Here is a 15,747-nt window from a genome sequence, read left to right on the forward strand (position 1 = left end):
GGGGCCGGCTGGCGGCTGCGGCGTGGCCGGGTTCCTGCCCCTGCGGGAGGGCGCAGCGGGATGCCTCAGAGCCGGCGCCATGAGTGAGTTTCGGATTCACCACGACGTCAACGAGCTGCTCAGTCTGCTGCGAGTGCACGGAGGGGACGGGGCCGAGGTCTACATCGACCTGCTGCAGAAGAATCGGACCCCGTACGTGACGACCACCGTGTCCGCGCACAGCGCCAAGGTGGGCCGCGCCCCGGCGCCCCCGCACCCCCGCCCGGCCCTGCTGACCCCCGGGGCGCCCTGGGTCCGCACCCCGTGGAGCGAGCGGGGGCCCAGGGACGGCGCCGGACCCAGCTCTCGGGCCCGCGACGGGCGCTCGGATCCCCTGGACGGAAAGGAGGCTCCCGGTGCGCCCGTGACTCTGGGTCTCGGGGTCGTGGTTCCAGCCCGCGCTGGGTGTAGGGATGACCTGGCACCCAGGGCGGGAAGGGCGCCCCGGGGTTGGCTGTGCTGGAGCGCCTTTTTTTTTTTGTTATTAAAGATTTATTTATTTATGATAGAGGCACAGACACAGGCAGAGGGAGAAGCAGGCTCCGTGCGGGGAGCCCGACGCGGACTCGATCCCCGGGTCTCCAGGGTCATGACCTGGGCCGAAGGCGACACTAAACTGCTGAGGCCCCCGGGGATCCCTTAGAGATTTTATTTATTTATTCATGAGAGACACAGTGAGAGGCAGAGACCCAGGCAGAGGGAGAAGCAGGCTCCATGCAGGGAGCCCGAGATGGGACTCGATTCCGGGCCTCCAGGGTCACACCCCGGGCTGAAGGCGGCGCTAAACCACTGAGCTACCCAGGCAGCCCTTGAAGTTTCTTTAAAACAGATTTTTTTTTTTAAGTCTATTCAAGTAGTTTGTAATTCAGAATTAGGGGTTCTCGGTAAAAGAGAGTTCTGAAGTTTATTTTCAGAGATGTTAGTCATGAGGCTTCAGTTATTTAACTAGATTAATAAGGGCACAGGGGTAATTAGAAAAATTCCTCGAGCAGACACGGCTTTCGGGAACACAGAAGCGGATGTATTCTAAGGGGGCCGCCCTGAATCATGAGTCAGCGTGAGCCCTGAGCCTGTGCCTGGCTCCACAGGGAATAGTGTGGCTGTGTAAAGTGATGCAAAGCCTAAGTGGTGGTTCCCTGATCTCAGGCTGAGGAAGCAGAACAGGAGGGAAACTACAGGGGGGACCGCACGTAGGTTTAACGAGGTTTTATTGGGTCCAGGTTTTATCTCAGAGGTGTGTGATCGCTTAGCCTGCCTGATTTCACTTATCTTGGTTTCTGTGTTTAATTTTTTGGAAGATTTTTTTAAAGTTGTGTGTTTTTACTAAATCTCTCGTGTTTATACTCTCGAGGTTAAAATAGCAGAATTTTCTCGTACCCCAGAAGACTTTCTAAAGAAATATGATGAATTGAAATCTAAAAACACAAGGAACCTTGATCCGCTGGTGTACCTGTTATCAAAACTCACAGAAGACCGAGAGGTAAGGGCCGGTGGGCGCCTCGGGAGTGTCAGGAAAGGTGGGCGTGTCGCAGGTGTCTGAGGGAGCTCAAGTGGTGGGGTTTGGGGTTGCTCTAACGGACGCTCTAAGCACCAGATGTGCTCCGAGTGTGCTGCGTAACGCAGGTCTCTGCCCACATGTGGCCCCTGACACGTCGCATCTTTCCCTGCCTTGTGCTAGTAGCACCTCGAGGGAATGTAGGAATGTACTCGTGGTGCCTCCGAATGAACAGCAGCTCATGTTGGCATAGACTTGAGAAGCATTACAGTGATACCTCCCGGCTCCTCCTTGCCATGTCTCTGCTTTGAATTGCGCATGGGCTCCTTGTGGATGCACTTAGTGTCGAGGCTGAAGGAGCCACCACACCCGGGAGCGGCCAGGGACATGCTCGGTCTTCTCCCCACGCAGGCCCAGGGTCTATTCAGGGGTGAAGGCTGCGGCCAGGCACCTTGACTCCCCGCACGGGGGACGGATAAAGGGAAGTGTGCAGCCTGGGAAACTGGCTGAGCGTAGGGAAGAGGCTGTGCCCTTGGGAACAGAGCTTGGGAATTGGCTGCGGAGTGCATTGTCCTCCTCTCCTGGACGCTGACAGTGGGCCGCAGCTCAGGGACTCACGGGAACACAGAAGTGCACGTGCTGGTTGCACTCGGGAACGAAGTGGGGGCTGGCCGCGCTCTGCGGAGTGCACAGGTGTGCTGGCCCTTGAGATGCACGGTCTTGTGTGTTTGCAGACTCTGCAGTATCTACAACAAAATGCGAAAGAACGCGCCGAGCTCGCAGCCAATGCCTCGGGCAGCAGCACCAACTTCAATGCCCCCACCGCGGCCTCCAAACTGTCCATGCAGGAGCTGGAGGAGCTGCGGAAGCAGCTTGGCAGTGTGGCCACGGGCACCTCGCTGCAGCAGGTAGGGCGCCCCCTAGAGAGGAGCTTGACCGTGGCAGGGTTGGCTCCTGACCTCCTCTGCAAGGATGACCCCCCCCCCCCCCAGCAGTGGAATGGCATGGGCAGGTTCCCGCCCGCTGGGCTGTGGGGCCAGCCTGTGGGGGGCACTCACATGGATCTCAGCCTCCGTAAATCTGATTCTTTGTTTCTCTTGATTAGTTTTTGGCAGTTTATTTTTGTAGAATCATAGCTTATAATTTTTTGTGTGCCTTTTTCTGTCTGTTACGGGTATTGCTTTATTCTGCTCTTGATTCTTGTCCCGCCCTGGTCTGTGTCTTCTTGTGGTGATGCCTCTGTGGCCTCGCGGGCCCCTCCGAGCTGCACCCCATGAGGGTGTCAGTGGAGCCTCTGCTCGAGCTCAGTGGCTCTGACACATCGGCACCTTATGTGTTCTCTCACTGCTGCCCCATGTGACAGATGACAAGATAGTTGGCACCTGCCCTCTTGCTGGCCGCCCTTGACCCTGGTGCTTCTAAAAGTCCGGCCCCTACAACTGCCCTGGTCAGCTTCTGGTGGCTGGTCTCACAGGAGGGCCTCTGTTCTGGGCACGTGCAGGAACTGGCCTTCCCCTGACCTGGGGGACCCAGGTAGGGGCCCCCTTCTCTAGCTGGCTGTCACAGGGGCCTCGTCTTCACTCCTCAGGTGACGTCTAGATTTCATGCCACCAGGGGAAAGCAGTTGAGTCTGTAGGTGCTCCCTAGAAGGGTGCAGTCCTTTGCCGGTGCTCCTGGTTGGCCTGTGGGTTCCGCACAGACGGAGCCCCTGATGACAGGTCCCTGTCTGGTCCCCAGCGCCTTGCACCGTGATGGGCATGGAGACCCTCACTTCATTTCTTCACGTGTCTATTGAATCCTCCTGCTGAGTGATTCAGGGATTGACTTTTCTAGTGTCACAGATGTCGGCTGTAAGTATTTGTACTAAAAGTACGTTTCTTTTTGTTTTTGAAAACATCCTCACCAGTCTCTGGAACTTACAAGAAAGTTGCTTCGAGATAAGCAGAACAAAAAAAATTCAGGCCAGCGCCTCCCCGTCTTCCCGCCCTGGGTATACGAGAGACCCACACTGGTTGGGGATTTCCTGACTGGCTCGGGCGTAAGCACGGACTCGGCTGTGCCCATAGGTATGTGGTGTGTTTGTTTCTACCACCCGGACGCCTTTGAGCAGCGCGGGCCCTGTCCTCTCTGAGTGCTGGGTCTCCGTGGTGCCGGCTCTTATGTCCTCGCTGTGCCTGGATAGTCCTGTCTTTCCTTCCCTCCCCCACGTCCTCTTCTACAGGGACTCTCGGGGCTCACTCCCGGGTCTTCCTTGCCAGTTTCCCTCTTCCGGGAGGTCTTGTTTATTTTAAGGAATCATTACCCCCCCCCCCCCCATTCCTGGATCTCTGCCCTCGGGACACCTCCCTGAATTGGGTCTCATGTGGCCATCTGCCTGTTGTGTGTCTTTGGTGGGGCTCCCGACCTTCCCTCTAGTGTCTCCACCTTTCGTGTGGTGACTCCTGTCACAGTTCATCGGGTCCTGGAGCTGGGGTGGGCACCTGCGTTTGCTTCCTTCCTGCTGCACCAGCCCGGTCCCAGGTCCCCCGCCTCCATCTGCCCCTCCTGCCCAGACACTGTCCTGCTCTCACTGGCTTGTGGCTCAGCACCTCCCACCTCTCTGTGTTAGAGGAATGTTCTGCATCTGCCCTGCCTTGTATGGGGCCGGCAGCTGAATGTTGGCAGTGGGCATTGAGATGCCACTGGCATGGCTGAGGATTGGGTGTTTAGCTTTCTTTCCGTTGGTGCAGGCGGCCGGAGGTGCAGAGCCTCACATCCTGCCTTGCCGCCCTGTGGCTGCCCATCATCCCAGAGCTAGCGGCCCTGAGCCTCAGGCCTGTGCCCCGCGTAGCCTCTCTGGACTCCCCAGACCCTGGTGAGCCGCAGAGACGCTGGTGGATTGGCCTCCTGGCCACACGTCCCGTACCGTATCCCCTCCCCCTGGCTGTCCCTGTCCCTTCAGAGCTCAGGCTCCAGGCTGCCTGTGCCACCGCAGCAGTTCTTCTCGGCCGGCCTCTTGCTGGCACAGCTTGCAGTGTCGTCCTTTTTCGTGGGTGGGCGGGGCCCTGGGGGGCAGCGGGGCATCTGCCCCTGAAGCCGAGGTTCCCACCCAGGAGCAGCCGACCCGGTGCTGCACCTCTTGCCTCCCCGAGTGCTGTGGGGGCTCTGACCGGGGTGGTGCTCGGATTTCGAGTGAGTGGTGGCGAGGGCTGGCCGCGGGTCCTGGAAGGCACGCCTGTGCTTGAGAAGCCGGAAGCCGATCCTTGGGGCTCCCGTGGGAGCTGAGTAGGACAGTCCTGATGGCCATCGCACTTGCAGAGAGAAAATGGAGCTTGAAGTCAGCGTGGCTGTGAATGCCACGTGATCTGGCCACACGGACAGGTGGCTGGTGTGCTCAGGGCCTGTGACCTGCCGTCAGCAGGCCGGTGTGCAGGTGTGTGACGCCAGCAGTGCTTCTGTGAACTGCCACGTGCACGTGACGGGCAGCACCATCCTGGGCTGCCAGCCCCGGTTCTCGGGTGCCTTGGGGCCAGCTGAGCAATGTGGGGCCGCGTGGCGGTCTGTCCCAGCAGGTGTTGGGGAGGAGGGCAAGCATTGTCCCGGGGCCGTGCAACGAGAGGGATAGGGAGCTGCCTGGGCCGGGAGGCATTTGGTGGGTGGTCCTGGTTGGTGGCATGTGACTGTCCTTGATTGGGTGGTTGTAGGAAAGCGCCTCCTGCGGGGCAAGCGTGCTGGAAATGGTCGGCACTTTAAAGACTTTAAGGAAAGTCTTCATGTCCCTCAGCGGCCCAGACCCGAAGTCGTAACCGGTGCCGTAAGGACAGCGTGTGTCAGGAGCGCTCCTTCAGTTCCCTGCTTCATCCTTTAACAGCCAAGCCTTCATTTGTGTCCGGGGGTTTCACGTCCCTGGTGCGTTAGGCTGTGGCACAGCCCCGGCTCCGCCTGCCCTGTGCTCGTGGTGCTTCTGGAATCCCAGCCTTGGGGACCTCACTGGGAGGACTCAGATCCCAGGGAGCAGCCCGATGCTCGCGCCTGTGACTGTTTGAGGGACTAACAGAGAAACCAGCGGGGATGTGACTGAGTAGATTAGGTCAGCGGGAGTGGGGGGGCCCTGCAGGCGGGGCCGCGGCCCGGCTGATGTCTGCGGCCCACAGGCACGCTGCCCCTGGCCTCCCAGGAGTCGGCCGTGGTGGAGGACCTGCTCTACGTGCTGGTGGGTGTAGACGGCAGGTACATCACCGCCCAGCCTCTCACCGGGAGGCAGAGCCGCACCTTCCTCGTGGATCCCAACCTCGACCTGTCCATCAGGGAGCTGGTGAACAGGATCCTCCCCGTGGCTTCCAGTTACTCCACGGTGACCAGGTGGGTGCCCGACAGGACCTGAGGCTGGACACCGGCCTTCCCAGTGCTCTTGACCCCCGCAGCTTGCACTTCGTGTCTGTAAGCTCGTTCGAGTCCTCATCCAGAGAGCATCCGTGTCTTGTGACCTGCTTTCACACCCGGCATGGTTTTGAAGGGCCTGGGGCCAGTGCAGGGGCTGGTGTCTACTGGTTCCCTTCAGGGAGAAGACCTTGAGTGGGGAGGGGACTCCGAACATCTGACCTCGGGGCGCTGACTGCCCAGCCCTTGATTTCCGCTCAGGTCGTGATCTCGGGCACCTGAGATCGAGCCCCGTGTCGTGCTCCCTGCTCAGCGGGGCGTCTGCCTCTCCCTCTGCCCTGCCCCCTCCCCCAGCTCATGCTCTCTCCTCTCCCAGATAAATAAATAGAATCTTTAAAAAAACCTAAAGGAACATCTGACTTCTGATTTGAAAATGTAGATTCCCGTGCTCACAGGACCCTGGTGCTCCTTTTCTCCCAGGTTCATCGAAGAAAAGTCTTCCTTCGAATACGGACAGGTGAACCATGCCTTGGCGGCCGCCATGAGAACCCTGGTGAAGGAGTACCTCATCCTGGTCACGCAGCTGGAGCAGCTGCAGAGGCAGGGTCTCCTGTCCCTTCAGAAGCTCTGGTTCTACATCCAGCCCGCCATGCGCACCGTAGACATCCTGGCCTCCCTGGGTACGTGCCTGCCTCCCACCTGGCTCGTGGGGCAGCGGGCAGCACGTGTCGTGGTGGGTGAAGGGGAGACTCCCAGCTCAGGCACGAGACATTCTTCACTTGGACACGAGAGTGTGAGGCCAAAGCCTGTGTGGCTTCATGTTTTAGTTTGCGGGAGGAAAACTCTGGAAGCTCTTACCGAGAAGCTTTCATTGAGCTTAGGGTCCGAGCCGATCCTGCAAAAGAGGCATCTGCCTGCAGGAGGCCCCACTCTCGTGACGTAGCTGGGAGAGCCCCGGGCAGTCCTCGGTCCTGAGTGCCACCTCCTCCTCCTGGCAGCCACCTCGGTGGATAAAGGCGAGTGTGTGGGGGGATCCACGCTGAGCCTTCTCCACGACCGCAGCTTCAACTACACGGGCGACAGCCAGGCGCAGGAGCTGTGTCTGTACCTCACCAAGGCTGCCAGCGTGCCCTACTTCGAGATTCTGGAAAAGTGGATCTATAGAGGGATAATCAACGACCCCTACAGGTAGGGCTCGCAGAGCCTGAGGGAGACATGGGGAGACGCGGGAAGACACGGGGAGAGCAGACGCCCGCGTGCAGCCCCGCAGCCCCGGGGGGCCTTCTGTCACGTGGCGGGATTCCAGACCCCTCAGATGGCGGCTCCCGGCCTCCTGCCGTGGGCTTCCTCCACGGTTAGTGGGGTTTGTGGGCTCCTTGCCGGCGTGATGTGTTCATTCCGTGGAGGGAGCTCACGAGGACGGCTCACGAGAATGCTGTCGGGTTGAGGTATGTTGGCTGACATACTTCAAAGATGCAGTCATGGCCCCGAGTAGTGTCTCCATCAGCGGTTTGAGGGACAGTCCTATGGAGGAACGTGGTCTTAGAACCGTGCCTGGCGTGAGCGGCGTCTGAAACAGGCGCGAAGGGGCCGCAGCCCTGCTGTGAGGGTCGTCGTGTTGCCCGTGTTCGCAGGGAGGGAAGGGCCACCACAGTCCCCTGGTGGGGGGCACTAGACAGAGCTGACCCCCAGCCTGCACCTGGACGTCCTTGGAGCCCCCGAGGGGCTGCTGGGTTCGGGCCACCTCACGGCTGGGGACTGGCTGTTGAACCTGTCGGGGGTCTCGTCCTGTGCTTGCCAGTGAGTTCATGGTGGAGGAGCACGAGCTGCGGAAGGAGAAGATCCAGGAGGACTACAACGACAAGTACTGGGACCAGAGGTACACAGTCGTGCAGCGGCAGATCCCCTCCTTCCTGCAGAAGATGGCGGGCAAGGTCCTCAGCACAGGTGAGCCCCGCGCCCCAGGCCACTGCGCCCATCCTCCTGTGACTCTCGTCGTGCTCCTGCTGCGGGGCGGGTGCCCCCCTGCCCCTCAGCCTGGCCTTCTGTGCCTGGCAGCCGGCCCCTCTGCCTGTGGGCGCTGGCCTCCGTTCCCTGACCCCGGGGCCCGTCCCACGGATGCTCTCCTCCACTGCTCACCTCTAGAACCGGTCCCACTGACAGTGACCCGGGCGTGTGGCTTCTCCCCCCAGCGTCTAGCTCCTGCCCGTCGTCTGTGGGATCCACAGGCCTGACACCCACCCCCCAGGCTTGGTTGGCAGGGGCCCCGCAGGTTCAGGGCAGCAGCCCCAGGTCAGCAAGTGCCGAGCCCCTGGGCCACCCGCACCTGTGTGACGTGGCTGCAGATCAGCGGTTCCCACGAGACCCCTGGGGTTTGAGGACTCGCTAGGACGGCTCCCAGAACGCAGGGACACACCGCTCTCCGGGTGGCTGGGCTGTTAGGGAGACGTGAGCGGCCGGGTGAAGAGGTCCCGGGGGCGAGGCCTGGGCGGGGGCCAGGCGCAGGAGCCCTGTGCGCATGGCCTCGGGTGCGCCCCCCATGTGGACGTGTCCACCACCCCAGAAACTCCCCACAGCCCTTCACTTAGTGTCAGGGAGCGTCCGTGGCGCAGGCCCCACTGATGAAATCCTTGGCCGTGGGCGATCTGTCCGCCTCCTGCCTCTCCCGTCCCCGGCATTGGGGTGGGACTGGATGCTCCAGGCCTCCGGTCACAGGGCTGGTTCCCGAGCTGTCTGGGGGCTGCCCACAGTCACCCCACGGGCGTGAACTCAGGTGTGCGTGGAAGGGGCTCGGGAGTAAGGAGATGGCAGGGGCTTCAGGAGCTCCGTGCCGGCAGCCAGGGACAAGGGCCAGAGATGACACAAAGCACCACAGGAAGCAGTCGAGGACACGGGCCTCTGGCCGAGTGGTGTTCCGGTCACCTTCACGTGTACAGGAGACAGGACATAGAAACACGTGAGGGCGGGCGTACTGGCCACGCTGCCAGCCACCCAGAGGGACTCAGCAACCTAGGAGGGGGGTGGAAGATGATGGAGAATCTTCTCTGGGAAGCTTTGAACTTATTGCCATGCTCTTTGCTAGAAAAATTCAGATCAAAGTGAGTCTGGCCTGTTAACAGCGCTTAGTGGTTGTGTCCTGAGTGGGCATCAGCTGTGCTGCTCTGCCTTGTGTGCCGGGCTCCGGAACCGTCCTGCCACCTGGTGTTCGGTCCAGCAGCCAGCGGACTGTGGTGTAGCCTAGGGGTACTGAGGGATTTCATCTGCTTGCTCCTTGTTTGCTAGGAAAGTATCTGAACGTCGTCAGAGAGTGCGGCCACGACGTCACCTGCCCGGTGGCCAAGGAGATCATCTACACTCTGAAGGAGCGGGCATATGTGGAGCAAATCGAGAAAGCTTTTAACTACGCCAGCAAGGTTCTGCTGGCCTTCCTGATGGAAGAGAAGGAGCTCGTGGCGCATCTGAGGTGCGCTGTCTGCCTTCAGCTCAGCATCTGGAACCCTCCTGGCATCTGACCGAGGCCAGAAACTTACTTTTAGTGGCTCTTTCGATACAAAAGCCGGCACGCTGGCAGGTGGGCTCCAGCCTGAGAACCCTGCCGTGTTGGTCCTGCTTCCCAGGGGCCCAGCGGGGCCATGTCTGCCTGTGTCGCCTGTTGGAGGCAGCTCAGCTTCCCAGTCTTGCCCTCGGCCAAGGGCCTGCAGCCCGTTGTGGGCAGCGTCTCCTGCCATAGCAGGACACCGGGTCCTTCACCGTGCCAAAGCGGTTCGTTTCTGCCCGTGTGGAGCTGGCCGCTGGTCCCCCCTTCCTGGTCTCCGGCCATACCACCCCGCCCGCACTGACCTCCTCTGGTGTCGGAGCTAAGCGGGGTTGGACTGCCCAGTATGGTCTAACGTACTTCTCTGCAGGGTGCTAGCAGGCGAGGAGCCGGGCTCCGGCCCCACCCCTGGGCTGTGCGGCCCCCCCCCCCGCCCCCCCACCACGCACACCACTTGTTCTGCTGTGGGCCCTTCGTCAGCGCCCAGCTCTTCTGTCAGCTGCCCGTCCCGTCCCGCAGCCTCGCTGCTGACCCCCTGCCTCCACCCACGCTGCAGGTCCATCAAGCGCTACTTCCTGATGGATCAGGGCGATTTCTTCGTGCACTTCATGGACCTCACCGAGGAGGAGCTGAAGAAGCCGGTGGACGACATCACGCCCACCCGTCTGGAGGCGCTGCTGGAGCTGGCCCTGCGCATGAGCACCGCCAACACCGACCCCTTCAAGGATGACCTCAAGGTGGGTGGGGGAGCACCCTTCAGACCTGCTACTCACGTCCGAGGAGGCGGAGCAGCAGTCTGAGCAGGAGGCTGCAGGTAAAAACCCAGGAGAGCCAGCTCCGGCCGGTGATAGCACACCTCGCCCTCGGACAGCACACGGGTGACCTGGCAGGTCTCTTCACATGTGCACACTCAACCAGGGGAGGACAGCGTCGCAGGCGCGTTTCCTTAACGTGTCCTGTAGCTTCCCCCATGAGGACATGCTACCTGCTAAGACGTACAGAACAGGCGCTCGGCAGCCGTATCAGTGCAGGTTTGGGTCAACAGGAGGCTGTTCGTATTAGGGGAGGTCAGCGGTTGCACGGGCTTTCCAGCTGAACCAGAGGTTGGCGCCCGACCCAGTGCTGTGGAAGGTCGACTACTGCTGTCACTGGGCGTGCTTCCTGTTTTGACACGGGCCTGGCGCTGTGGTAAAATCATGGATCCGAAGGGCTTCAGGCTTTTCTGATTTGCTGTGTGGTTTCCTGTTTACACCATCGGGTATTTTTAAAATGATCTGTCTGTACTCTTCTTCACTCTGGTGGAATGCGGCTTAGCCTTTATTGGCAGAGCCTTGTTTTGTAAGCCAGCCTTCCCGAAGCACAGTCTGTCGGGGGCACCTGCCTCGGATCCGGACCTGCTGCCCCAGCTCGTGGCGCGGCTGGGCTGGGGCAGCGGTCAGGACGCAGCACTTTCCTTTGTCTTTCTCAAGATCGACCTGATGCCTCATGACCTCATCACTCAGCTCCTGCGGGTTCTGGCCATCGAGACCAAGCAGGAGAAGGCGATGGTCCATGCTGACCCTACTGAGCTCACGCTGAGTGGCCTGGAGGCCTTCTCTTTTGACTACGTCGTCAAGTGGCCCCTGTCGCTGATCATCAATAGGTGAGCATTGATCCTTCTGGCACTAGTTCCCCGGATGCCCTTCCTGGTTTGCCAGGAAGGCAGGATTGAATCTGCTCAGCCGCTGCCTTGTTGTGTGGACCGTTCGCAGCAGCTCTCTGCGTCCCTTTGTGTCCAGCGTGGGTGGCCTGGGGGCCAGGGTGCAGAGCTGCATCAGTGACGTCAAAGCCTCGGCTACTCACGGCCGTGAGCCTCAGGGTGTCTGATGCCGCCTGCACCCACCAGGTGTCAAGAGTCCTGTGCACCTTTTCCTCCCCTTTTTTTTTTTTTTAAAGATTTTATTTATTTATTCTTGAGAGATAGAAGGAGAGACAGAGCCAAAGACACAGGCAGAGACAGAGCCAGAGACACAGGCAGAGGGAGAAGCAGGCTCCATGCACCGGGAGCCCGATGTGGGATTCGATCCCAGGTCTCCAGGATCGCGCCCTGGGCCAAAGGCAGGCGCCAAACCGCTGCGCCACCCAGGGATCCCACCTTTTCCTCCCTTGCAGGAAAGCCCTGACCCGCTATCAAATGCTCTTCAGGCACATGTTCTACTGCAAGCACGTGGAGCGGCAGCTCTGCAACGTTTGGATCAGCAACAAAGCCGCCAAGCAGTACTCTCTGCACTCCGCAAAGTGGTGCGTTCATTCCACACACTCAGATGCTCCCCTCAGGGCAGGACGGTTTCCCTCTTCACACCCTTAAAAAGGCAGTTTGTCCCACACTCATGTAGCTCTTAGGTCCGCGACATATCTCGGGCCCTGGCCCGCCACGTGGACGCTGGCCGTCCCTCCACTGTCGGTGCCGGCGTGCGGGTGGCCGGGTCTATCAGAACGTGAGCCCTTTGAGGTCTGGGAGTATTTGTTCGCTCCCGCTGGCGCACGTGGAGCTGCACACTGTGGGCGGGGCACCTTGTTTCGGCCAGGCTGCTTTGCACGCCGGTGGGTGACACCAGGCGGCGTGTGCACCTGTGGGGGCCCCTGACAAGGCAGAGGGCTCGCAGCTGCTGCGGTGAGGCGGGATCGGCAACCCCCGTGCTGTAACTGCTGCGTGCTCGCTCAGGTTTGCTGGCGCCTTCACTCTGCGACAGCGGATGCTCAACTTCGTTCAGAACATTCAGTACTACATGATGTTTGAAGTGATGGAACCGACTTGGCACATCCTGGAGAAAAACCTGAAATCTGTGAGTTTTAGCTTTCACCCTATCACAGCACTTGAGAGGCTCTACGGCACCCAGGGTGTGTGGCACCAAGTAGGGTCTCGCGGGAACAGCGTGGGCCAGGTGCCAGGGGCTGAGTGCCGCGCCGGCCCCCGGCTGCTGAGGAGCAGGCGAGCCCTCTGTATACACGGGAGCTTTCTGGGTGAGCGCGGCGAGGGTGTGCACAAGTGTTGGGGGTGGGGGCGCCTGGCTCTTGAGCTTATGCAGAGAGTCTCGGGGATGGGGCGGCCCCCGCGGCACATCCTGGGGCCTGTCGGTGCGTCCCAGAAGCGTGAGGGCCAGCAGCACCGTTCCCTTCTTGCTTTCTGTGCTTAAGAACCAGAACTGTGGGCTTTTGGGGGCAAGGACATGCAAAGCTACAGCCGCAGCCTGGCCCGCGTGGGGTCTGGTCCCTGTACAGAGTCGTGCCGGGAGCCATGGCAGGTGCCCTCTCTCCACGCAGGCATCCAACATCGACGACGTGCTGGGCCACCACACGAGCTTCCTGGACAACTGTCTGAAGGACTGCATGCTGACCAACCCCGAGCTGCTCAAAGTCTTCTCCAGACTCATGTCCGTGTGCGTCATGTTTACTAACTGCATGCAGGTGCGCCACCTCGCAGGCCACCCACCCCCGCCTGCCGGCCTGGGCCGCTTTCCCGAACCTTTTTTGGGCGCCTGGCGCGCTCTGTCCCACGGGAGGTGTCCCACGGGAGGTGTTTGTTTCAGTTATAAGCAGAGACCCCAAAGTGCTGGCACAGGAAGTAAGTGTTGGGAGGCAGGGGCGACACGGGGGTTCACCAGGGCTTCAGGACCTGGGGGGTCTGTGTTGGCGGGGCCAGCAGGAGAGCGTGCAAGGTGGGGGCCAGCACGAGGGAACAGGAGCCTGGGAACCAGGTCCATATGGGGCTCGGCCTGGGGAGACGCCGTCTTGACAAGACTGCATTGACGAGCCGTCTGACGGCGCCCTTGGAAGTCGTGAGGGCCCCTGCGCCCCCGCATCCGCAGAGGCCCCCCAGCTGTGCACTGGCTCGTATTTCACCTGGGCCGGGCGCCTTGAAACTGACAGTGGCGTCTCTTTCTGACCCCAAGAAATTCACGCAGAGCATGAAGCTGGACGGGGAGCTGGGCCGGCTGACGTTGGAGCGCGGCACGATGCTGGGGCCGCCCACAGAGGCTGAGCGGGCGGAGGAGCGCGCCCGCAAGGAGCTCGCCAGGAAGGTACGTGGCCTGCAGCTGCGTCCGGCCGTGCTGGGGCCGCTGCTCGGGAAGCAGTCCCGCTGCCGCCCTCTGCTCTGTCTTCCCTTTGATTCAACAAGTTCATCCTCGTTAGAAGTTAGACACGCGCTAGGTGGTGTCCTCCCCAGACCGTCCCGTCCTCGGGCCTGCTGTGCTCCAGGGCGAGGCCGCAGTGCCTGGGGCAGGGCTGGGTGTCCCGTGGAGGGCCCTGCGGTCACCAGTCAGGGTCCAGCCTTCGCTGCGAGGGCAGGCGTCTCTGGGCACCAGCCCCACTCTGGACGGAGCCCGGGCCCCTGCTCCCAGGCCACTCCTTTGCTGAGAGGGCGCTGGGAGGAATCGCCGTTTTCACTTGAAAATCTGGGCCACGTATAGAACAGCTGAGGTGCGTGGACCTGCTTCCATGTGGTGGTGGGAGCAGGGCAGGGTGCCTGCTGCCCAGCCAGAGCCTGTCTTGTGTCCCGCCGTGTCAGGAACTTCTATGAGGCCCCTTTACTTTCTGTCACGTGAAAACTCCCCCAGACCCCTTCTGTGACGAGGGAGGGGAAAGGGAAGCCGAGCTGGTAGAGAGCCGTGGTCGGGCCAGGGGCGCTCATGGTGCCCGACCGTGCCTTCCAGTACCTGGCGGAGCACGTGGACGCCCCTCAGCTGGCATCCAGCTTCGAGGCGACCATCAACAAGTTTGATAAGAATTTCTCGGCGCACTTGCTTGACCTCCTGGCCAGGCTGAGCCTCTACAGCACCAGCGACTGTGAGCACAGCATGGCCAGCGTCATCTCCAGGTGGGTGCCTCCCGTGCGCTGCCCCGCTGGGTCTGCTCAGGTGTGCGGGCGTCTGCCCCTCGCATCCCGTGTGCTGCTGGTCACTCCTCCCTCCCTGAAGTGACCGATGGGCGTGTGCGGTAGTTTGTGTCCCCTCGTGTGCCCCGCTGTGCGTCAGGCTGCCCCGTCCGTGCCTCCAGCGTTGGTCCCTGTGAGCTGGGCTGCGTCGGCCTCCCTGACACTTTGTGCCCCCAGCTGGGATCCTGAACACTGGAGGGCCCCTCAGCCTGGGCCGTACACGGCAGTAGCATCGCCCACGTTCACATGAGCAGCCGGGGTGTGGGCAAGGGAGGATGGGACCCGCGGTGCTGCTCGACCAGGAAGTCACTGGGAGCAAGCAGTGGGGTCATGGCAGCGCTTAGTCACTCCCTCCTTCCCCGTGCTTGGGCTCTTGGGGCTGGAGGTGCCTTGCACATTCTTGGGGTGTGACCGCACATTCCTGAGGACTCAGGAGGGCTCATTGGGGAGGACAGGTGCAGGGGGTCAGGCTGGGCAGCCAGGCTGTGGCTCTGGGGCAGGTCCGCACCACCAGTGGGCCTGGCAGGGTCCTGGACGCCCTGCTCTGTGGGGGAGAAGCAGTCGCCAGCTGGTTCCCAGGGCACCCGGGCTGGGGGCTGTCTGATGTCCTAAGTACAGGGCCTGGGAGGTGCCCCCAGCCTGGGCTGGCCCCACATCCAGGGGAGGGGGGTGGACAGGCTCTCTGCTGGGGATGCCGCTGCCCGAACCCCTAGTCGGGTTTGGGTTGTCTTGCCTTCAGCGTGCATGTGTTCAAGTTCTGACGTCAGGATCGCTTAAACCAGGGGCAGCAGTTGTGTGGTGGGCGTCCCTCACCCCTGAGGCAGAGCTGACCCTTTGCCTGGGGGTGGACGTGTTGGCTGGCGGGGCCTCTGGGGCGTCTGCAGGAGCCAGGTCTTCTCCTCCCCCAGACTGGACTTCAATGGCTTCTACACGGAGCGCCTGGAGCGGCTGTCTGCAGAGAGGAGCCAGAAGGCAGCCCCCCAGGTGCCTGTCCTGCGGGCCCCCCCAGCATCAGCACCCAGGGTCGCCGTCCCTGCTCAGTGAGGCCGCAGGTGCTGCAGAGACGGGAGCTCAGAAGCTTTTACCTGAGTATCACCGAGCCACGTGTTGTTAGCGTTTAAAGTCTGGATGTGGCCCCTCTCGCTGCCCTCGTTTGTTGGGGTCCCGGGTTCCGCTCTGCAGCAGCCACCCCTGACCAGAGTGGGTGTGTCCACAGCCGTGCTTCCGTGAGCTCGCTTCAGTTGTGCAGGGTGACTTTTTATAATGTATTTGTTCTCAAATAAAGACAAAGTGAAAACACATGGCGTGGGGCAATATGGAGACAGTTACCAAGATCCGCACAGGGTACAGGATTCAGGTGTCCAGGTGTCCACACCGGGCCAGGTACACTGTCCTGGGCTCCCG

At 61.2% G+C, this 15,747-nt stretch overlaps 1 protein-coding gene across 2 annotated transcripts; it reads left to right on the forward strand.

Annotated features, from left to right (window-relative positions):
• The first annotated feature begins 79 nt into the window (after positions 1 to 79).
• On the forward strand, positions 80 to 15,642 carry TUBGCP2 (tubulin gamma complex associated protein 2). 2 transcript variants are annotated; one of them, XM_041743127.1, is made up of 17 exons: positions 80 to 229; positions 1,391 to 1,519; positions 2,269 to 2,442; positions 3,441 to 3,600; positions 5,668 to 5,875; positions 6,374 to 6,573; positions 6,892 to 7,081; positions 7,695 to 7,840; positions 9,176 to 9,356; positions 9,985 to 10,165; positions 10,898 to 11,070; positions 11,580 to 11,708; positions 12,133 to 12,253; positions 12,732 to 12,875; positions 13,361 to 13,489; positions 14,123 to 14,286; positions 15,252 to 15,642. In XM_041743127.1, exons 1-17 carry the CDS (start codon positions 80 to 82, stop codon positions 15,385 to 15,387), a joined length of 2,715 nt encoding a protein of 904 aa, XP_041599061.1. In that variant the 3' UTR covers positions 15,388 to 15,642. The 2 variants fall into 2 exon arrangements, with proteins under 2 accessions (XP_041599061.1, XP_041599062.1); XM_041743128.1 differs by having other exon boundaries at positions 13,373 to 13,489.
• The last annotated feature ends 105 nt before the right edge of the window (positions 15,643 to 15,747 follow it).

The sequence above is a fragment of the Vulpes lagopus genome, chromosome 2, assembly GCF_018345385.1.
Source record: "Vulpes lagopus strain Blue_001 chromosome 2, ASM1834538v1, whole genome shotgun sequence".
Classification (NCBI taxonomy): Eukaryota; Metazoa; Chordata; class Mammalia; order Carnivora; family Canidae; genus Vulpes; species Vulpes lagopus.

What these genes read in the sequence shown, in the direction of transcription:
- TUBGCP2 (XM_041743127.1), top strand. Translation starts at nt 80, where the DNA reads ATGAGTGAGTTTCGGATTCACCACGACGTCAACGAGCTGCTCAGTCTG. An exon ending in TCTCTGCACTCCGCAAAGTG is followed by an intron (nt 11,709 to 12,132) that starts GTGCGTTCATTC and finishes GTGCTCGCTCAG; the next exon opens with GTTTGCTGGCGCCTTCACTC. An exon ending in TGTTTACTAACTGCATGCAG is followed by an intron (nt 12,876 to 13,360) that starts GTGCGCCACCTC and finishes TCTGACCCCAAG; the next exon opens with AAATTCACGCAGAGCATGAA.